This window comes from Lissotriton vulgaris, chromosome 8 (assembly GCF_964263255.1).
Source record: "Lissotriton vulgaris chromosome 8, aLisVul1.2, whole genome shotgun sequence".
In the NCBI taxonomy this organism is placed as follows: domain Eukaryota; kingdom Metazoa; phylum Chordata; class Amphibia; order Caudata; family Salamandridae; genus Lissotriton; species Lissotriton vulgaris.
The window spans coordinates 319,618,655-319,642,833 of NC_141696.1; the positions used below are offsets into that span (position 1 = coordinate 319,618,655).

Sequence of the window (24,179 nt, forward strand, 5' to 3'; positions counted from 1 at the left end):
TATCCCAGACATCTGGCATCTGCTGACCTCACTGCTAGACACTGTGACAGTGACAATACTCTTCAACACCCTGTTGTGGGAGACCCTGACAGCCAAAAAGAAGACCAAGCATGTGATGATTCCCGTGGAAGTCTGGCCATTTCAGCAGCGTAATAGGACGGAATGTATGAAGCTCTGTGGTTATACTGAATAAGCAGATACCTATGTTATGACATCTATTAATGTAATAACTGCACTTTCACAATTGCTTTTTTTAACCTTCCTGCTTTCTCAAATTTGCTTGAAAATGCACGATTTTTCTTCTCTTTTTTCAAAATGGTGGTTCGATCTCGCTCGCTGCGCTCGCTCGCTACGGTGCTGTATGCAAATCAGTTTACGCCCACCACTTTCAAATGTCACCAGCCACACCTGCAAAGCAAACCATCTTCATGGCAGATTCACAGGTCCAGAAGTGTCCACAGAGTTGGATCGAAGGGTCAGCATTATTACCTGGTGCCCACTTTGAAGTGGAGGAAGCTTGTAGAGGTTTCCACCCCCTCAGTTGTCAGCCATCCCATTAGCTTGTCTAGGTTTTACAATAGACTAGTGACAAACCCTTTGTTAGAGTGCTCAGGCAGAGGCTTCATGATGTGCATGTGTTGTAGTTGACAGCTCCTCCCCTAGTTAACTCATAGTGGGACATCCCCTTTGATACACTGTCTGGGAGCAACAGACAAAGACCAACTGCCAGCTACACGTAGTCATGTGACCCAGGATCAGGCTGCAGGCACCAAATGGTTACTACAAGAAAATACCAAATTTCGAAAAGTGCCATTTTCAGAATTGGAATGGAAAATCCCTCTTTCCCATTAAAGAAGGCATTTAATTTTAATTCTTCAGACCCCATACTAGAACTGTCTACCTGTTTCCAATTGGAAGTTACAACTCAAATGTTATTCTAAGGGAAATGTAGGCCTTGCAGTGGTGATTAACGAATGAAAGAGTTTTTCCGCTACCAGCACATGTAAAACTTAAAAGTACATGCCCAACTTTTTAAATAAACTTCATCTTGCCCTCTGGGTAGTTCAGGGCCTATTTAGGAGGTGACATGTGTATTTTAAAAGAAGGTTTGGGACTGGCAAAAGATGTATTCTGCCAGGCCGAAATGGCAGTTTAAAACTGCAATCACAGGCTGCAGTGCGAGGCCTTAGACATGTTTACAGGGCTACATAAGTGGGTGGCACAATCAGTGCTGCACGCCCAGTGATTCAGTCAAGACTTGCCAGCCTTTGCACCACTTCAGTCATGCTCTGGGATAGATTGCTTTCACGCCTGATCTTAGAACTTGACCTGAAATTGGAGAAGAGATTCTGGTTTTAGCCTGCACGTTGTTGAGCCTAATGAAAGTGAGAACTGGTACATCTGCCTTGATTTACTTTCTGTTTCCCTGGTACCTTGCTTGGACCCGTGAACCAAGCAATTTTTATCTGGATGTCCCCTACCCCCAGGGGATCCCAAAATGGGACTTGGAACCGTCTGATATTGTCTGACGACAGACCGCCGTACCCTTATGGATGTCAGCCAATGACTGCTGTCCTGACATGTGGATTCTAAATTGTTGACGGAATCCCCCAACATACCTACGAAATCCCTTCAGGCAGCTATCACCAAACATTGTGTTATTCATGTAATGATGATGGCCTCCAGTTATGAAGGTCGAAACTCTGTCGACTTGTACAAGCTAAATCTGGACCTGGAATAATGACATGATTTCTTTCTTCCATAAATGTATTTTATTCATGCAAAACTTCTTCTTAAACTCTTGTCTAATATGCTGTAGCCCTCCTTATTTATTTCACCTATTTTACTTGCGCCATTTTCAAATGCCTTTCAAAGCACAAACAGTTCACTTTTTCACTTAATATACAACGTTGAAGCTTGGTTGAAGCTGTATTTTTATTTACGAAGTCTAATTTGTATGTCTTTGCTGACAATATGATTACATTGAATTGTGTTCTCGGGACTATTTGTCATTATTTAATGTTTCAATTTTAAATAATCTACTCATTGAATCACACCCCCTCATTGATTCCTTTTGAGACATTGTCGCATTTTACTACATTTACCCCGGTCTTGATTGGAATTATGGGTGTCTTCTGTGGATATTAATATCAAGCCCAATAGTAGCATGTAAATTACAGGCCTTGGAACCTTTAGTACTACTCTACTAGGGACTTACAAGTATTTTAAAAATGCCAATTGGATGTAAGCCGATTCTACCATGTTTAAAGGAGAGTGCACAAACACTTTCGCACTGGTTAGCAGTGGTAAATTGTACAGAGTCCTAAAATAATGTGTTCAGAAACAAGGAGATCTCCAAAGATAAAAAGATAGGACAGGCCTATATTTTTATGTGCAGAATGTCACTATTAGTAAAATTTAAATCACAGTTTGTGAATATAAAAAAATTGTAAACTTACACAACAATTTAAATTTACCTTTGTGAATCATGCCCATAGTGCTCAGATAGTCTCACATTTTCTAAAACAAAACCCACCACACTGCTGAGAAAAGGATTTACAGTCCTGTGGATAGAGATTTCGCAGAAAACAAAGAGAATACATTCTGAACTGTCTTCATACCTGCATCAAAAGCTTTGATGCACAGAGGAATTCATGTATTCACGCTGAAATGCTCTAAATAAAGAAGTTGTTTGGAGCACTACACCCTAAATTATATCAAACATCTCGAGACAAATCAGGTGACAGGATGTTCCATAGAAGAATCCTGTGTCAATTGTTAGTGCTCATATGCCTGGATTTAGTTTTTATCCATTCCCATGCGGAATCAAGACATTCATTTGATATTGATTTAGCAACATCACTCTGACCTTCACCAATAGATCTTCTTGATCTTCTAGAAGACCACTCATTTGCTTAAATTATATATATGTATTCAGTGATTGTATTTTCAATAAAGCATCACACACTGCTTTGTGATAGTTTCAAAACACTTCTTGTCCTTTGCTACATTTAAAAGATAAAAGATTGCTTTATTGCACAGCAATCACAGATATGGTGGTCCGTTGACCCCAACAGGCCAACATCCCTGTGAATGCTGTCATTCCTGAAGGGTTGCAAACTGTAACCTCCCTCCTTAATATTACTTAGGCAGGTCTATTTGCGACCCCATTAGAAATTGCTATCAGACGTTTGCACGTTTTCTTACATTAGGAACTGAGATTTACTAATTGCAAGTTGGTAGAAATAGGAATTAGGGAATCACAGTTCTTTGTCTTGTACACATGACCCCAAGTTTCTTAGTATTCTTTCCTTGTATTCCATCAACTTTCATTAATGTAACAAAGCAATAGGTTGAAGGGGATTTGTTCACAAAAAATGTCCAGTTCTGCCAATTAGACTAAATGGTGCAAGTATAACAGTTTGACTCTTTTTTAAGGATTCACTGAATTATAGAAGGTTACACTAAGAAATCTTTGACATCAATTGAATTAAACATATGATCTGATACCCTCCTAGCACTCCTAAATGTAACCTGCATTAGGTTTAAAAACAGGTTGAATGTAAGTTTGGACCTTCCTATAAATCACATTTTTTCTCCATAGGAGAAAGTTCTCTTGTAGAAAATGTTTATCTTAACTCTTCAAATAGGGATATTGGGCCCCATGCATGAACACATTTTCCCATAGACATAGAATGGGCAAAACCCTTCGATGCATCTGGCCCATTGCCTTTTGTCTCCCCCCCCCCACCTCCCAAAACTATTTTTTTCAAATCTTTTCATGAGATCTTAGGCATTTGACTGTCTGCTCACAAATGTATACACTGTCCCAACATAGACACACACGTATTTTACCTACGTAATTTAACTACATGTTCAAAACAGCCTAATTCACAAAGGCAGTCAAAACAATAAAAAATATCTCTCTTTTAAAACTAAACCCCCTTTCAAGAAAATGTCTGCCTTTTTATGGAATTTTCCAAGAGTACACCTGAAGACTTAGCTTTAGAGTCCCCGAAGTACTCACATGCATATAGGTAAACGTGCATCATTTTCATGAGTTAAACCTTTCGACATGTAGAAATTTAATGCAAAGTTGCTATACTCTTTCAAGATTTATTTTTCATTATTGATTTCTCCATGGATGCATTATGTTTATAGCAGAGCAAACTCTTGATCTCTCCCCATTTCAGGAAGGGGCCCAGCGCCACGAACCATGCCCCCCCCCAGACTTCCACAGGTACTCTGCCTCAGAACTCTGTGTCCTGGACCCTGGATGCAACAACAACTGCTGCCTCGCATCTCCTTGCTCTACAGTGGTACCATTCACCTGCCTCTGCTGCTGGTTCACTTCCATACCTGAACTGATCGGCCCGCCAAAAACCATGTCACGCCCTCCCCGCCAGCTACCACTTCCACAGAAACACTCTGGTGACTCCTGATCAAAGCCAGACTACTCTGCAAACATGCTACCGAAGTCTAGGACATCATTTCCACCCTCGGCCCTGACGTCACCTTCATCACAGAGACTTGGCTTACCCCTGCATCAGCCCCTGTCATCTCCACTGCTACACCAACCAGCTGCAAGATGAAACACTTGGACCGCACCAACATACACAAAGGTGCCATCACCATTGTACACAAAGAATCTTTCATCTTGCACCCTAATCAACTTCCAACCACACCGACGACAATACCAACATCAAAGGCACCCTCACATACAAATTCTCAGGAACTCAAACCAACCTCAACAATGTCAACATGGAATGTATTGCCCCGCTCGCCATAGTATCCCAACTCCACGCCTTCCAGGGAGACCTCATGTTCCACCTGAATGACCACACAGACACCAACTCCACCAACCTCCTTGAAAGAATGGATATTTTCAGCCTCACACAGCTGGTCTTAGACACCTTGAACAGAGCAGGAGACACCCCTGTCATCATCTTCAGGTCCAGCAACAGAGTTTGATACAGCCACAGCACGGATCTCACTTGGTTTGTCCACTCCATCATCCACTTCACCATCTCCGGCCTATCTGCCCCACCGCCAACCACCACAGCGCCCCCTTCCACAGTTGGGCTGAAGTCACCCAGCCGTACGTCTCCACCAACCTGAATCGAGCAGTAGAGTACTTCAACAACTAGATCACCTGCCCCACCAAACGAATCTCCCCCACCAAACGAATCTCCTCCACCAAACAAGCCAAAATGCACAGACCAACCAAACAAGCCAGCTGCTGCACCCCAGAACTCAGCGCATTGAATCACAGATTCAAACACCTAGAAAGAAGATGGCACACCAGCCGAAGCAACACTGACAGAGCCACCTTCAAGTCAGTCCTCAACATTTACCAACACTGACTCAAAGATGCAAAAAGTGATGCCATGGCAGGTTGCGTCGAGTCTAGTGCCAACCAAACCAAGGAACTCTTTACCATCATCAGAGAGTCTACCTACCCATCAGCCACCTGGAACTCAATACCCACCTCACAAGAGCTCTGCAATGCTCCAGCAGGCCACTTCCTCATAAAACAGCCTCCATATACAGAAACTTTGATCCCCAACCCACCAACCTGCTCAGCCTCCCCACCACCATAAAGAACACCAGCACCCACCAGCAACCACCAGCTCACCACATGGGAACAGCTCAGCAGACCAAAAACAATGGCCCTTATGAAATCCATCCATTCAGCATCACCCTCCGACCCATGCCCCCACCGACTTCAACCTCAGAAGCGACGAGATCAGCCACCAGCTCACCACCATTCTCAATGCCTCCATCACCACAACAACCTTTCCCAACACCTGAAAACAATCAGAGGACATACCCCTCCTCAAGAAACCTTCCTCAGACCCCAGCAATCTCCAGAAATACCACCCTATCTCACTGCTCCCGTTTCCCGCCAAAGTCCTGAGGAAACCATCACTCTCAAGCTCACTGATCACCTAGAGAAAAACAATCTGCTAGACCCTTTCCAATAAGTATTCAGAACCAACCACAGCACAGAGACAGCCCTGAATACAGCGACAGACCACTACTGGACAGAGGAGAATCTGCCGCCCTGATCGTCCTCTACCTTACCGCAGATTTTCAACATTTTCTCTCACCACAACTGCACCAGATCGGAATCAAAGACGACACCCTGAGATGATGTTATCCTTCCTTGGGGGGGTGGGGGCACTCAGAGGATCTGTCTCCCCTCCACCTCAGAACCCAAAAGCACCATCTGTGATGTCTCAAGAGATTCATCCTCAGCCCTACCCTTTTCAACATCTACATGACGCTGCTAGCAGACATCGCTAGAACCCACAACATCAACATAATTTCCTATGCTGATGACACCCAGCTCATTCTCTGGCTCTCAGTCGACTCCACCACCACAATGTCCAACTTCCACAACTGCATGAAAAACATCTCCACCTGGATAAAGGTCAACCGTCTGAAGTTCAACACAGTCAAAACCAAAGTGCTGGTTTTCGGCAGCATGTTGGTCATCGGAACTCTGACCCAAACCTACACTGAACAACCACACCCGGAACATCAGCATCATCCTAGACAGACCTCTCCGTGAAACGACAGGTCAACAAAGTCTCCTCAGCCAGCTTCCACACGGTGAAATCATCGCTGGATTTCACACGCTAATGATCATTATCACAGTCTATCGCTGGATTGTACTTCGCCTGTTAGCAAAGCGTTGTTAATATGCCGCTAACACGGTGATGTAATTCAGCGATAGAGGGCGATAATGAAAAATGCGCTAAGCGTGATTTGTGATATTTATCGCGTGTTCTTGATAATATGGCCCTTAGAGTTGTGCAAATGTCTCTAGGTATTACTAGGCGATATTTGATCAAGGAAAAATGTATGAGTGTCATTTTATTTGTGCGGCAGTTAGAGGAACGCATCAAAAACAGTAGGTATTTTACATGTCTTTGGTGATAATTAAAGCAGTGCTTTGTGCAAGCACATGTGATCACCATTTTATGAAAATAGGATTATGTTGGAGGTGATACGTGAAAGGAAAATGTGTGCATGTTTTTTGTAGAATTTCATTTTGGTGGTAATGTATACTGTTTGTTGTGTGGCAACACTTTTGAAAATGCAGCGGTGTGCCACATTCTTCTAACTACGACGCATCCCTGCATTTTTAAACTGATGGAGCACGGCATTGGCAATTTTGGAGCTCACTGCGATCTGACAATAGGCCCCTATGTGTACAAATTTGACATTTTTCTCAGAACTTGAAATGAAGCCCCAAGTCATTAAGGCTGTGATTTCAAGTGACTGGTATTAGTGCTGAAATGTCTTCCGTAATGCACAATTTTACCCCAATGACAGGTTGTAATGCCTGGAACGTAGAATGACTTCAGGTAGCTCTAGTCCCTCACCAATTCCTGCATGTTCTCCACACATTCAGTAACATTTTCCCTACTCACATTTTGGGAAGGTTTTCTGTGAGTATTGGAAGTATTGCAAGTGTGGTATCCGTACACAACATGTCATGCACGGTGCTAGTGGTATCGGAAGTGATTAGTAATCGGATCAAGAATTATAGGCCACTTGTAATGTAGGGCTAAACCTTCAATGCGGTGTAAACAGCTTCATAGAACCTCTTCTCTGTGTTTTGACAGGTGTTCCAGAACTGCCGCAAATCAGTGGGTTTAAATCACCACTCATGGAGGGAGATATGATCCAGCTTACATGCAAGACAAATGGGAGCAAACCAGCGGCGGAACTACGGTGGTTTAAGAATGACCAGGAAATAAGAGGTGAATTGGGTTACTGTTTTACAATCTATTGCACTCCTCGAGTCGATAGCTGGTTTACTCTTGTCACTTTCCAATGGCTTAGTGCTTGAATTACTTTATAATACACGGGATTCTTTAATCCCTGTATAAATGACAGTCTCTAATTTCATTATAATTGGTGACTTGTGACGCACCCAGTCACTGATAATAAAGAAAACATGTAAGAATTCTACAATTATAAGTTATTACAGTCTCTTTCTGATGTCACAATGCCAACTGCCAGAGCAAGCAGCCGAGGTGAAAGGCTGGTCAGGAAGTGGAGCACAAGTGAAGCAGCTGTCTAAAGCAACAAAACCAGAAGTTGCTTTTCTTTCGTCTGCTCTATGTTAATAGCGGATGTACCATGTTACAACGCATACTATTACAACTACCTACTGTTACAACGCGACCATTACAACGCATACCAGTTCGAGGCATATGGGCTGCAGATGGTACATTATGAATAGATCGCCATCTGGTGTTGGGCTCGGATGATTGCACTTTGTTTTTCTCTTGGAGAGTCTTTTGTATCTTGGTGACTCCTCCCTTAGTTGGTAGTGCGCATGGGCATCGGCTCCATCCTTAGATTGTTTTTTTCCGCCATCGGGTTCGGATGAAGATCGAGACGCTCCAGATCAACTTCTGAAGAAAGTGATTTTTCGGCGCGTATTCCCTTTCCAATTCGACTGTATTGTTAGCGAACGCGTTCTTTTCCATTCCGACGCGTTACAAATTCAAAATAGAAGAGAAAAACTTGGATCTACGTCGAGGAACAAGAGACCTTTCTCGGCGCAGTCAAGCCCGGAGTCCATGGAAAGGACTCCATTCAAAAAATGTCCATCGTGTGGTGCTAAGTTCCCACACAAGGACCTACACGAGGTGTGCAACCTCTGTCTATCGCCTGAACACGAATCCAGGGACCGCGAAGCCTGCGCAGCATTCTCCTCCAAGCTAACGATCAGAAATCGTCGAGCTCGAAGGCACGAGGCTTCCAGAATGCAGGCGGAGGCGATCCCGGAGCTGTTCGGAGACGAACAAATCGAGGAAGAAGAGGACCAGTCGGGGTCGGAAGGGGACCAGTCGGAGGTTGAAGAACTCTTCGAGCAACAAACCGTGAGTGACGACGTCCCCTTACCGAAAAACCGACCCCGTGCGGTAACGACCCCGCCCTCGGGCCCGGTCAAATCGCTGAAAAAAGTTTCCGACGCCCCGCCTTCGGGCCCGGCAACGAAACCGAAACTGAAACCGAAACACTCGGAATCCCACCACGTCGGATCCGAGAAAAGGGCGTCATCGACTTCGACACCGAGGCGGCATATAAAGGAGAGCTCGGTATCGAAACATTCCATGTCGAAAAAGAAATATGATGTATCGCCCAAAAGACACTCGATACCCAAAAAGTCGGAATCGAGCAGACATTCGGTGTCGAAACCAGAAAGATCTGAGGATCGAAAACAAAAACAGCTCCCGGAACCAGGACCCTCGGTACCGATTCAAGAGCAACAAACAGATCCCAAGCAAAAGATCTTGTTTATTGACCCACAAACTGGGAAAGTGGTCACAAAGAAGAGAAAGAGTGAACAGTCAGAAGATAAACCTCTCCCTCCAAAAAAGAGAACAATGGGGACCAACATAACTCCTCCTGCTTCTCCTCGTCCTAAAGACACACCCTCTTCTCCTATTCCTCACAATAGGCCACATATTCCTACACCCTCCACACCAAGACCAGCTACACCTCAGTCAGATGTAGACAGTGATATAGGGGAGGGAGAACCTCAAGGGGATGACGAATCTATCCAGGATGAGGAAGATCCATGGGAAAATTACGATGTAGGGTCAGATGAGGACAACGACCCAGAGCTATACCCCTCAAAGCCTTCACCACCTGATGATAACACAGGTTTTGTGCAGCTCATTAATAGGGCAGCAAAATATCACAAACTAGATATGCACACAGAACCTCAGATAGAGGATTTCTTGTTAGAGACTCTACCTAGTGCACAGAGAACATCAGGTACTCTTCCTATGCTAAAGGGTCTTCTCACTCACACAGAAGAGATATTCGAAAACCCAGTGAGAGCCAGGGTGTTAAACCCAAGAATCGATAAAAAATATAAAGCGGCTCCAAAGGACCCAATATTTATTAGAGGGCATGTACCTCTAGACTCGCTGGTGGTCTCAACCGCTCGTAAGAGAGCAAACTCATTATCTACAGGAGAGGCTCCTCCACCAGATAAAGAGTCGAAGTTAATAGATGCATCAGGCAAGAGAGTAGCATCACAGGCAGCAAATAGCTGGCGTATAGCTAATACACAAGCTCTACTCGCACGTTACGATAGGGCACATTACGATGAGTTAGAAAAACTTCTCACACATCTTCCAAAAGAACATCAAAAGAAGGCAGACCAATTAATTCAGGAAGGTAAAATAATAACTAATACTTCCATTAAGTGTGCGTTAGATGCAGCAGACACTGCAGCAAGGTCTATTAACACTAGTGTCATGCTAAGAAGGCACGCATGGCTCAGAATCTCAGGATTCAAACAAGAAGTTCAAACAGCCCTACTAAACAGACCATTTGATCAGAAGACATTGTTCGGTTCAAGTACAGACGAGACATTAGAAAAGATGAAAAAGGATACAGAAACGGCTAAGTCAATGGGAGCATTGCAACAGCCAACGCACAGAGGTTCCTTTCGTAGATCCACCTATAGAGGGGGCTCAAAAAACACAGGAACAAATCAGCAATCCACATCTTTCACACCAACATCACCCAGAGGTAATTCAAGAGGTAATTACAGAGGTAACAACAATAAGGGTAGAGGCCGCGGAAATAATAACAACCGCAACGCCTCAACACCAAAACAGTGACTTCATAGATCTCCCCCCAGACCACATAACACCGGTCGGGGGACGTCTATCACAGTTCCTACCTGTCTGGGAAGACATCACGTCAGACAAGTGGGTGAGACAAATTATCCAACATGGTTATTGCCTAGAACTCACAGCTACCCCGCCAAACATCCCCCCCAAACAGCGCCCAATGAGTCAGGATCATTTGACATTGTTAAGAGAAGAAGTGCTAGCACTTCTACAAAAGCATGCAATAGAGAAGGTCCCAAAGGATCAACAAGGAACAGGAGTATACTCTCTATACTTCCTGATCCCCAAAAAGGACGGGTCCCTACGACCAATATTAGACCTCAGACCTCTCAATGCTTACATAAATTCGGAGCACTTCCACATGGTCACGCTCCAACAAGTACTCCCTTTACTGAAGCAAGGGGACTTTCTTTCTACACTGGATCTAAAAGACGCTTACTTTCATATCCCAATTCACAAAGCCCACAGAAAATACCTAAGGTTTGTGTTAGAAGGACAACACTACCAGTTCAAGGTTCTTCCGTTCGGTGTCACAACAGCACCGAGAGTTTTCACAAAATGCCTAGCTGTGGTGGCAGCACACCTAAGAAGACAACAAATACATGTCTTCCCATACTTGGACGATTGGCTAATAAAGGCCAAATCCAAGGAAGAATGTCTTCACAACACACAGAAGACAATTCAACTGCTGCACCACCTAGGGTTTACGGTGAACTACAAAAAATCACACCTGCAACCAAACCAGATCCAGCAATACCTGGGGGCTACAGTAGACACAGAAAAGGCAATAGCATACCCCAACCCAATCAGAGTACAGACAATGGTCGGGTTAATACAAAAATTTCAACCACAACACTCACTACCAGCACGAGTGTTTATGCAACTATTAGGCATGATGTCCTCTTGCATACTGCTAATACCACATGCCAGACTACAAATGCGCCCACTACAAGAGTGTCTAGCGACACAGTGGAATCAGGCTCAAGGTCAGATTACAGATCTGGTGTTGGTAAACGACCGGACGTATCGCTCTCTGAAGTGGTGGAACACAGAAAACATTTCCAAAGGACGGTCGTTCCTAGAGCCAGTTCCACAAGTAATAATAACAGCGGACGCATCGCTCTCCGGATGGGGAGCGCATATGGACAAATACACAGTACAGGGGAAGTGGAGTGCGCAGCAAAAGAAGCTGCACATCAACTACCTAGAACTGTTAGCAATATTTCTAGCACTAAAAGCTTTCCAAATGCAAATAACAAACAAGGCAGTCCTGATCAGAACAGACAACATGACTGCAATGTATTATATTCAAAAACAGGGGGGGACACACTCTCTCCAACTGTCCAAACTAGCACAGGACATATGGAGATGGGCCATTCCTCAAAAAATCTACCTGTTAGCGGAACACCTACCAGGAATTCAAAATCAAATAGCAGACATCCTAAGCAGACAGTCAGAACAAGTTCACGAATGGGAACTGCACGACCAAATACTACAGCCATTCTTCCAAAAATGGGGGCAACCAGAGATAGATCTGTTTGCAAATCATCAAAACGCAAAATGCAAACAATTCGCATCCAGGTACCCACACCAAAGGTCCCAGGGCAATGCACTGTGGATAAATTGGTCCAACAAATTTGCTTACGCGTTCCCTCCTCTACCACTAATTCCACTACTGGTGAGGAAACTGCAGCAGCACTCAATGACAATGATACTAGTGGCACCCACGTGGGCAAGACAGCCGTGGTTCACCACGCTGCTACAACTCTCACAAGTACCACATCAAAAGCTAAGATTATTACCCATGCATCTTACACAGAACCATGGAGAAATAATGCACCCAGATCCCAAACAACTGAACCTAGCGATCTGGCTCCTGAGGTCATAGAGTTTGGGTATTTAGATTTACCACCAGAATGCATGGAAATCATTAAACAGGCAAGACGTCCTACCACCAGAGCATGCTATGCAGCAAAATGGAAGAGGTTTGCTATACACTGTAACAGTAAGCACATCAACCCTCTGGACGCATCCACTAAACAAATCATTTGCTACTTATTACACTTACAACAATGTAATCTAGCATATACATCTATTAGGGTTCATCTAGCAGCCATAGCGGCGTACCTACAAAATAGACAACACCTGTCATTGTTTAAAGTACCAGCAATTAAAGCTTTCATGGAAGGACTCAAAAGAGTCATTCCACCAAGAAGACCACCTTCCCCAGTCTGGAATCTCAACATAGTGCTTACCAGACTAATGGGGCCACCCTTTGAACCTATGCATAGGTGTGAAATACAATTCCTCACATGGAAGGTGGCCTTCCTCATAGCTATCACGTCACTTAGAAGAGTAAGTGAACTGCAGGCTTTTACGATTCAGGAACCATTTATGCAGCTACACCAAAATAAAGTGGTTCTTAGAACAAACCCAAAATTCTTACCAAAGGTTATTTCAGCATTCCACATCAATCAGTCAGTGGAATTACCGGTTTTCTTTCCAAAACCACAAACAGTAGCGGAAAGAGCCCTACATACACTGGATGTTAGGAGGGCCATATTGTACTATATAGAGAGAACACAAACTTTCAGAAAGACAAAACAGCTATTTGTTGCGTTTTCTCCCACACATAAAGGCAATCCCATCTCCAAAGCGGGCATTGCCAGGTGGATTGTAAAATGCATTCAAATATGCTACTTAAAAGCAAAGAGAACATTAACTGTTCCTCCTAGAGCTCACTCTACACGTAAACTAGGAGCATCTATGGCATTTCTGGGAAACATTCCACTAGATGACATATGCAAAGCGGCTACCTGGGTTACACCGCACACTTTCACAAAACACTATTGTGTAGATGTGCACACAACGCAACAAGCTAGAGTGGGACAAGCAGTATTAAAAACATTGTTTCAGACAGTTGCAACAGACACGGGCGACCACCGCTAGGGAGAGAACTGCTGTATAGTCTATTCATAATGTACCATCTGCAGCCCATATGCCTCGAACGGAATATGCTACTTACCAGTATGCATCTGTTCTTGGCATAGAGGGCTGCAGAGTGGTACATGCCCTCCCAGCCTCCCCGGAAACCTGTGTCTGTTCCAACACTATCTTATTTAGATACACTTACATGGGCACTCTTATCTGTATTCTACTATACTACTCCATCTAACCCTACTATGGCAAAACAATCTAAGGATGGAGCCGATGCCCATGCGCACTACCAACTAAGGGAGGAGTCACCAAGATACAAAAGACTCTCCAAGAGAAAAACAAAGTGCAATCATCCGAGCCCAACACCAGATGGCGATCTATTCATAATGTACCACTCTGCAGCCCTCTATGCCAAGAACAGATGCATACTGGTAAGTAGCATATTCCTTACAACGCATAGCGCTTTGAGGTGCTGGATAGTGGTAAGTATAATTTACTATTCTAACTCCAGTCCCCGTGGACCCTAGGGAAGGTGTTGGATAGTAAATTATACTTATTCCCTATCCTAGAGCGCCCCCCAGCGCAATGCGTTGTAATGGTATGCGTTGTAAAAGTCGCGTTGTAACAGTAGTGCGTTGTAACAAATGCGTTGTAACAGGTGTATACCGTTAATAGCTTACAATGACAAGCAGAGATAATATTTTTATGTGTTGCCCTCCTTAGAGAAAAGCTAGAATCTTTCTGCAGGCTTCTAACCATTCAAAGCTATTGCAGGATTTATTTTTAAACTGACTTGTAAAGAACTGTTTCTAATACAAATTATGTTTTAATTTTGCACTAGAGGTTTTATCTGTATTCTTCATGTTTGCAAACATGCTTGCTCTTTCAGATGAAAGAGCTATGCACCAAGGTTTTAAGTGGTTTGTGGGAAAGATGATGGTGTAACCACGTATTACAAGGGATAAAGTACCCACTGGCGTACATGGTAAGGATATTGCAAGTCACCTAGGAGTTCCATTACTTATAAAGAACTCAGCCTTTGGCCGTGTTCCTCTATATCATTTTGGAACTGCTCTGTGACTTGCAATATTCATACAATGTACGGTCGGGGGTACTTTATCCCTTATATTAATCCTACGCTGCATTTTTATATCTATTTCAGAATTGCCCTTCAGTTGTAATATATTTTTTCTCAATTTAAAACTGCACTCTCAATACATTTCACTTTGTCAGATATACATTTTGTATACTTTATCTTTCTTCTAAATCACTATATATAACAATGCTGTAGGGCATAAAATGGAGACATGTGTACAGTAAACTTGTACAATAGCAGTTCTGAATGCTTGCCATACAAAGGTTACAGGGACATTATAGTGAGGCTCAGATTTCACATGTACCAAGCCATTGAAATTCAGAAATTAATCAGTTATAGTTATTGGAGCTAACTATAACATACGCCCCCTGCAATACACTGCTCAGGAACTCATATATTATATCATTCAAGACATGGTCAAATAGCATCATGGATGACATCTGAAATGGCATCAGTGACATCCAGTGATTGTGAGTGTTTTCTAAAAGTGTATGTGTGTTAAAGAATTTAAATTAGTATAATTTGTGTACTATTAATGAGTGATAATATATTTTTTTACGTCCTCATACATGCCTTAAGGGACGCTCTTGATGGGATAACGCCACCATTCCATACTGGCCAATTCTGTTTCAACCCTTGTGGAAGGCCTATGGAAAGAGAAAATGAGTTCTCCCTCAAGATAATACTGTTTCCTTATCCCACTCCTGTTCACAGCTCCTGGAAGACCGTATGTTACTAGGGAGAACAGGACCGACAGTACCCGGGCATAATCATAGGACCGACTTTACTTCTCCCTCCAGGCCACTAGGGCTGCCCAAATCTTATGTATACTTGTATTATCGCAGGCCATGTCAGTTTCGCTGGTAAAAATAATAAGCTTCAGACAGTCCGCAAAAGAGGGAGGAATTTCAGAATTCCAAGCCCTACAGATTTCCCTCCTTGCAAGAAATATTACATAAAACACACATTTAGAGGGCGGAGCATTCATATGATAATCCATCAAAAGACCAAAAAAGATTAATCTAGGACTAACTTCCACCTGCTGGAGCAGCACATCTTCTAAAAAGCCACATACCTCAGTCCAGAAAATCTTGATTCTCGGGCAGTCCGTTAACATATGAAAATCGTCTGCTGCTGGATACTTACACCTGGGAGAGTTATATACCCTCCCGGTCACTTTAGATAGTTTCCATGGAGTCCAATACAGTCTGTAGGCATTTTAGAGATGATACCCCCTAAGTGTAGCTGGTTTAACTACTGCCTGCAACATAGAAAAAGAGTCACACCAGAGGTTCCACATTTCCTCATCATTGCCTCCAAAAACACTACCCCAGAGTTTTCTGACTTCCGATTCCACCGCTTCCCCTGCTTCCAAAAGGGCCCAGTACCAAAACGAGACTTCTAGTTTCCAACTGCCCATTCTAGAGACTGAATCAAATTTCAGACTTGCATCCTCATTGCCCCAGAACTGCGTTGCCCACCACGCAGCTAACTGAATCTTGTCAGTGTCCCACAGGTCAAACTGGAGAGTGACTCCCAACTAATCAACTACGAATCCTTCTGGAGGTCTCCCCAGAATCTAATACCAACTAACATAAGTGGTTGACAGAGTTGATCCTGGAGACATTCAGGAGTGCCGGGAGAGTCCCAGATTGGAGCCTGTACTGTATAATATGGAATTTTCAGAACCATTCTGATATGAATGCAGTTGTTTAATGCTGCTCCCAAAATCTTAAGTCTAACTTTTTTGTAGAACTTGGGATTACCAAATGTACATAGAAAAAGCTCCTGTCCCAGCAGAACGTCCTGTAGCATGGCCTGGAATAGTAAACCTAAAGAGGAAGAATCAGTTTTGTTGGCCAAAATTCTTAAAATGGAATGCAATTCAACACTTTGCCCCTGTGTTGCATTGGCTTGGTTCCATTCCACTATTTCAGTCTTATCCTTGTTGATTTTATATCCAGAGACTTCACCGAATTTTTCAGCCTTCTCAAACAGCCTAGGTATAGCTTCTGCGGGGTTGGAAGCATACTTAAGGAGATCGTCCGCATAGAGAGCAAACTTTAGCTCTAATTCTGCAATTTTAAAAGGTTTGATGAGAGAATCCGCCCTGAGCCAGCAAACTAGGGGTTCAATATATAAATTAAATAATAATGGTGACAGAGACACTCCTGCCTAGTGTCTCTTGAGATACTGAACCATTCCGACAGAGCACAATTAACTAAAACTTTTGCTTGGGGGTTAGAGTAGAGGGATTTAACAGCCTGCACAAAATTTCTCGGAAAACCAAACCTTTGTAAAGTCTCCCAGAGATATAGCCAATTGACCTGATCGAAAGCGATAATATTTCTAACATATATTATGTCAGTGCCTCTGTGTATATATGTGTAAGTAGATGCCTGAGTGTATGGGTGTGTGAGTGGGGGTATAAGTGTAAGTGTGTAAGTGGGTGTGTAAGTAGCTGTATGGGTGGATAAGTGGTATGTGAGTAGTTGTGTTGGTGAATATGTGGGTGTTTAAGTAGGTGTATGTGTAAATGAGTGACTGTGTAAGTGCCTGTATTAGTGAGTGAGTGCCTGTGTGAGTCACTGTGTGAGTGAGTGAGTGAGTGGATGTGTGAGTGACTGGGTGTGTAAGGGGCTGTATAGGTGAATGAGTGGCTGTTTGAGTGGGTATTCAGTTAACTGAGTGGGTGTATGAAAGGCTGTATGGGGGAGTGAGTGCCTGTGAGAGTAGCTGTACGGGTTAGTGAGTGTCTTTGCGAGTGCTTGTTTGGATGTGTGACTGGGTGTGTAAGTCATTGTGTGAGTGGGTGTGTGAGTGCTTGAATGGCTAAATAAGTGCCTCTGTTGAGAGGCTGTATGGGTGAATGAGTAGATATGTGAGTGGCTGTATGAATAGTGAGTGTGTGAGTATCTGTATGGATGAGTGAGTAGCTATGTAAGTGACTTTATGGGTGTATATGTGGCTGTGAGAGTAGCTGTATGGGTGACGGTGTGGGCTAGTAAGTGGTTGTGTAAGTAGCTAGTTGTATTGGTGAGTGAGAGGCTGTGTGAATTCCTGTATGAATGAGTGACTAGGTGTGTGAGTGGCTCTATGGATCAGTGGGTGGATTTGTGAGTACTTGTATGAGTCTGTGAATAGGTGATTGGTCATATGAGAGGCTCTATGGGGTATGAGTGGGTGTTTGTGTGGTTCTGTGTGTGATGTCATCAGCAATGTCATGTGAGATGACATCAGTGATGTCATGAGTGATGTCACTCACCATGCCATGAGTGATGTAATATGAGAGGTCATAAGCAGTGCATTGTGGGGTGTAAGTTATAGTAAGCTCAGGTAAACAAACTGCTGAATTTCTATGGTTTGTATGAGTGAAATCTGAGTCTAACTATAACATTCCTTAACCTTTGTTTTTTTCAGTGAATCTCTAAGTTGTTTTAAATTGCATTTCCTAACTGTCATTTGTAATATTTGAGAGTGGGTGTGTAAGTGGTTGTATAGGTCATAGAATGGGTGTGTGAGTGGCTGTATGGGTCTGTTAGAGAGCCTGTGAATAGGTGTGCGAGTGGGTCTGTGAGTGGGTGTGTGAGTGTCTGAGTGGGTCTGAGTGTTTGTGTCTGAATGTCTGTGAGTGGGTATGAGAGAGTGTGAGTGGGTCTGTGAGGTGCAGTGAGAGTATGAGTGTGTCTTTGTAAGTGGGTGTATGATTGTTTGAGTGGGTCTGCAGTGTCTGAATGGGACTGTCAGTGGGTCCGTGAGTGTCTGTGTGGGTCTGTGAGTCATTGTGTGAGTCTCTGAGTTGGCCTGTGATTGGGACATGAGCCTCTGACTGGGTCCGTAAATTAGAGCGTCAGTGTCTTAGTAGGTCTGTGAGTGTGTGTATGAGTATCTGAGTGGGTTTGTGAGTGGGTGCATGAGTGTCTGAGTAGGTCTGTGAATGATACTGTAAGTGTCTGAGTGAGTCTGTGTGTAGATGAGTGAGTGTCTTAGTAGTCTGCGTGTGAGTTCTAAGGAACTTCTAAGTTCACTTCTAAGGTTCTAGGTTCACTTCTAAGGAACTCCGACATCCTCTTCCACCTCTACTCGGATGACACACAACTCTATCTGGAAACCACATCGATCGCAGACATTCACAGACTTAATGGTACACTCATGGAGGTCCAACATTGGCTCTCATCCAACCACCTCAAACTCAATGAAGAAAAAGCAGAAGTGCTCCTCATCTCGAATAAAGACGAAAACCCCCAAATAGTAGAATGGCTCAAAGCCTTAAACGCCCTCAATGTTTCTCTAGCGCCAACGGACTCCGCAAAATTCCTAGGGATCACTCTCGACCCCAAACTGGACATGAAAAAACTCATCTCAAAAACCGCCAAAAGTGCATTCCTTAACTTGAAACTTCTCTACAAAATAAAACCCGTCCTCCCCTAAAAAGATCTGAAACAGGCCACTCAGGCACTGGTGCTCTCCAGAATCGACTATGGCATTGCACCACTGACTGGAACAGCCAATTCTCACCTGGGACCTCTTACCTCCACCCTCAACGCCGCAGCAAGAATGGTCACAGGAACCATAAAATATGAGCACATCTCTCCGGCACACATTGGAACTGAAGTGGCTCCCGATTGACCAACGAACCAGCTTCCGTACAGCTTGCCTCACACACAAAGCCTTGCATGCAGGCAAACCAGAATATCTGGCCATCAAACTCAAACGGGCCGGTCAGTCCAGGAACCTCAGAAGCTCCAACACGCTCCTACTCAGCCCTCTCAAATCACAGAAACACAAAACCTCTAATAAATCCTTTGCGGGTAATGCTCCCAGGATCTGGAACTCCATCCCCCCCACATCAGAATGACCGCCTCCTTCCCGAAATTCAAGACGCTCTCAAAGCCCTCTTCCTTGAGCGCTATGGTTCATAACGAGAACCTCACGCCTGACTGTGAAAGACCGCTATCTCTTTGAACTCAGTGCCGGAGTATTCGCTCCTGATCTCCGTCCCGTAGTGCGCTCAAGTTAATGTCGTGCAGACATTACTTCCCGCCTGTGTTCCTTGTTTTTATTTTTTCTGTCCACATTTCCTTTTGTTGCTTGTCTGTATTTGCTGTGAAGCGCTCTGATACCCTCGGGTCCAGCCTACGCTACACAAAACTTCAATAAATAAACAAATAAATGATTCTCCTGAGAGGGTAAGAGTCTCTAAGTGAGTCTGTGAGTAGATTTGGAATTGTCTGTGTGGGTCTGTGAGTGGGTGTGTCAGTGTCTGAGTAGGTCTGTGAGTGGGAGTATCTGAGTGAGTCTATGTGCATCTGAATGAGTGTTTGAGTAGATATTTCAGTGAGTGTGGGAGTCTATGAATAGGGGAGTGTGTGCATACATAATGTGTCTGAGTAGGTCTTTGAAGGATGTGTAAGTGTGAGTGTGGGTATGTGAGTAAGTGGGTGTGTGAGGGTCAAAGTGAATTTATGAGTGGGTCAATGAAGGGTTCATGAGTGTCTGAGTGGGTCTGTTGGTGAGGAGTCAGTGTCTGAGTGGGTCTGTGAGTGGGTGCATGAGTCTATGAGTGAGTCTCCGATGGGAGCTTGTATGTCCATTTGTGTCTTAGAGTGGGTGCATAAGTATCCGAGTGGATCTCTGAGTGGGTGCATGAATGTGAGTGGGTCTGTGTGTGTAGGTGTCGATGAGTCTGTAAGTGGGAGAATGAGTTTCTGCATGGGTCTGTGAGTAGGTGCATGAGTGTCTCAGTAATTGTTTGAGTGGGTGCCTGAGTGGCTCTCTGATGGGAGCATAAGTGTCGGAGTGGGCCTGTAAATGGAATCATAAGTCTCTGAGTGGGTGCTTGAGTGTCTTAGTGAGTCTGTGACTAGGTGCGCAAGTATCTGAGTGGACCTGTAATGGGTGAGTATCTGAGTTGGTCTGTGAGTGGGTGCACGAGTCTCTGAGTGCATGTGTGAGTGGGTGTGTCAACATTTCAGTGTGTCTGTGAGTGTGTGCATAAGTATCTGAGTATGTTGATGAGTGCTTGCAGCAGTCTCTGAGTTGGTTTGTGACTGGACGCAAGAGTCTGACTAGGTTTATGAGTGTGAGTGGGTCTCTGAGTGAGTGAATTAGTGTCTGAGTAAGTATGTAAATATATATATATATATATTTTTTGTCTAAAATATTTTATTGAACAAAAGCAGAGAACATGGTAGCAAACAATCATGAGTTACAATTTTGCCAAGAACAAGTACAGTACAGCAGTACACCATAATCACGAGTACAAGGGGGGATTGGATCTAGTCAATCTCATGTCTGCTCAGGGGGAAGTACACAGTTCCCCTCTATAAACATTCCATGGTCCCCATTTCTTATCCCAAACACCAGGACAGCCCATGATCTTATAGACCGTTTTCTCGGACAACATGCACACATCCATAGCGGCCACCCACCTAATCAGGAACGTTGTAGATGGTGAGCCCCACTGCATAGCTATTTCACGTTTCAGTAAAAGAAAACCCAGAGCCGCCTATTGTAGTTCCATTGCAGTGAGGTCTGTGGGGTCCCATACATTGAGGAGTTCACATTTGGGGGTCAAAGGGACAGGTTTTCCCAGTGCATCAGTAATTTTTTGAGAGGCACGTTTCCAGAGGTCTTGAATCGCTGGGCATTCCCACAGTATGTGGTAGAAGGTACCAATCTGACCACAGTTACGGAGACAAAGGTCAGACGAGCGTTTACCAATTCTGGCCAGAAGAGGAGCAGACATGTATGTTCGGTGCAATATCTTTAGTTGTATAAGTCGGAATCTGTGGCAGATAGAGCGGATCGCTGGGCATTCCCACAGTATGTGGTAGAAGGTACCAATCTGACCACAGTTACGGAGACGGAGGTCAGACGAGCGTCTACCAATTCTGGCCAGAAGAGGAGCAGACATGTATGTTCGGTGCAATATCTTTAGTTGTATAAGTCGGAATCTGTGGCAGATAGAGGGGGGACCTCAATGCCGCCTGCCACTCGGCTTCATCCAAGATTCCGATGTCGTTCTGCCATTTATCCCGTAAAATGTGGAAAGAGTTCGGCATGTTATTACACAATTTACGGTAGGTGTGGGATATTGCTTTGGCCTGAAGATGTTCCGACAGGAGTCTGTCTTCGAGGGGCGAGGAGTGTGGGAGAGAAGGGAGGTCCCGGACGCCGGTAAGTATCGCATGTTTAATTTGAAGGTAACGGAAAGCCTCAGAGTGGGCCAAGTGATGCGCCTTTTGGAGCTCTTCAAATGTCAGCAATTTGCCCGTGAGAAGCATGTCGCCCAAGGTGGAAATGCCAATTATATCCCATTTATCGAAGCCACAATAGTGACATAGAGAGCCAAGCTTATGTGAAGTCCAGAGTGGGGTGGACAGTGTGAGGATGTCTGTCCATCCAAGTCGCTTGTTCGCACGGTGCCAGATCGTTATTGTGTGGGACATCGGGCCTATATACCGAGCACGGGAGTGTTTGTCATAGAGGGCCTCAAGGTGACCCCCACGGCCAGTCTGGCACCACTCTAGGTGATAAGCAGGGTTCGTAGGTGAACCATAGATCCACGAGTTAGTGGCAACCAATTGAGTAGCCCAGTAGTAAAGACGAACATTGGGAAGGGCAATACCTCCATCGTACCACCCCTGTGTAAGTGAAATGAGAGCAATGCGGGGGGAACCGCCGTCCCATAAGAGTAGGCGAAGGTCTCCTTCGAGCGAATTGAAATAGGAGTCGGCAATGGGAAATAGACAATTTTGTAGGGCATACAGAAATCGAGGGAGTGCAAGCATTTTAAATAGGGCCGCTCTATCTGGGAGAGAGAGAGGGAGTGTTCGCCAATGAGAAATGTCGTTATGAAGTCTTTGGAGTGGGCCTTTTAGGTTGCGGTCATGGAACAGTTTGGGGTCAGGAGTGACAAAAATTCCCAGGCGATTTCGATTGAATAGCCTCGCGGGAGGGGAGGAGGTGGGCTGTGTAAAACATACAATATATATTTGGACCAATTAATGGAGAAGCCCGAGTACTTGCCAAAGTTAGTGATAACCTGTAGCAAGCTGTTAAGGGAGGACTTAGGGGAGGAGATGTATACGAGGATGTCGTCCGCGTACAGCGAGACCTTGTCAATCGTCTCGGCATTCCAACGGAGGCCGCGGATGGAATTGTCAGTTCTGATCCAATGAGCCAGAGGTTCAAGGGTAAGTGTCAACAGCAAGGGGGATAGAGGGCACCCCTGTCTTGTGCCTCTGTGTAACGGAAATCGCCTGGACGTGTGTCCATTAACATAGACCTGACCCCAAAGATCAGTGTACAGTAGACGAATCCACTGAATGAATTTGGGACCAAAGCCATAGCGGGCTAGCATCTCAAAGAGGTACGACCATTCGGTAGAATCAAAGGCAAGCGTGGCGTCAAGGGAGAGAATGGCTGCGTCTTCCTGGAGATGCAGTATCCTGCTCATAACATTGTGGACCCGTCGGAGGTTAAGCGCTGTGTTACGGCCTGATATATATATATTTTAAATTGTCACTGATGTTTGTCAATTCATCACAATATTACATGGGGGCAGCACCTAGCTCATTGACAAATTCACGAATATCACATGCAGAAATAAAATCTTTCGACATCTTGTACACATAAGGGGTCCCACAAAATCCCTACATTCCACTCATGAAGTCAGGGTACCTCTACCTTGCCCCTTTCCATCACTTGAAATTTGTATTTTGAGCCCCCACGCCTGTGTCCATTTACATAAAATGGTGTCCACAACTTTCTGCACATGTTGCAGCCAGCCAAATACAACATTCCTGTTGGCACGTGCATTCGCAATTCATTGTGAAATAGTTGCATGGAATTTGCTCTTCCCTTTAATAGCTCAAAAACTACTAAACCAATTTACACCAAATAACGAAAAGGTCTGTTTCTAGATCTAGAGCAACCTCTCAGCCAAATTTGGTGAAAATCTGTCCAGTGGTTTAGACTGTAGTCTTGTTCAAAATCCTTACTGATAGGGAACAAACTTTTTTTGACCATCCCTTTTTCTCCGCCCCCTGCTTCACGTACCATCCCGAAACATTCCATGTACAATAAGACCCATCTTTACATATTTTTGGCAACATTTTGTGAAGATTCGTGAACCGGTGCAAAAATGATAGACATGTCAAAAAATGCTTTTCCTATGGAAACTAGATCCTAACTATATCTACCTACTAATAACCTAGAGAGAGAGATAAATAGGTATGATATATAGATACAGATATTAAAGTACTTAGTGTGAGTCTAAGAATGCAATGTAGAGAGAATCCAAAATAACTAGGTGATAAAATGTACATCTACTTGTTGAGATAGTACACTGGAGAAGAAGTCAGTTATTTACAGGCAAGAAACCCAAGTTACCAGTCATCTCAATGTAATCAATACTGAATTCTCTTGCAAAATTAGAATTGGCTGATTCCTCACAATGTTAGTGCAGT

The 24,179-nt window shown here is 44.1% G+C and overlaps 1 protein-coding gene across 3 annotated transcripts in view; it reads left to right on the forward strand.

Moving 5' to 3' along the window:
• The window catches only part of CADM2 (cell adhesion molecule 2), a 1,625,130-nt gene that overhangs the window by 1,253,130 nt on the left and 347,821 nt on the right, over positions 1-24,179 (forward strand). For all 3 annotated transcript variants that reach the window (XM_086934078.1, XM_086934080.1, XM_086934079.1), the window contains one exon: positions 7,635-7,772. In XM_086934078.1, coding sequence (XP_086790204.1) covers positions 7,635-7,772 — 138 coding nt within the window. The remainder of the gene's footprint in view (positions 1-7,634; positions 7,773-24,179) is intronic.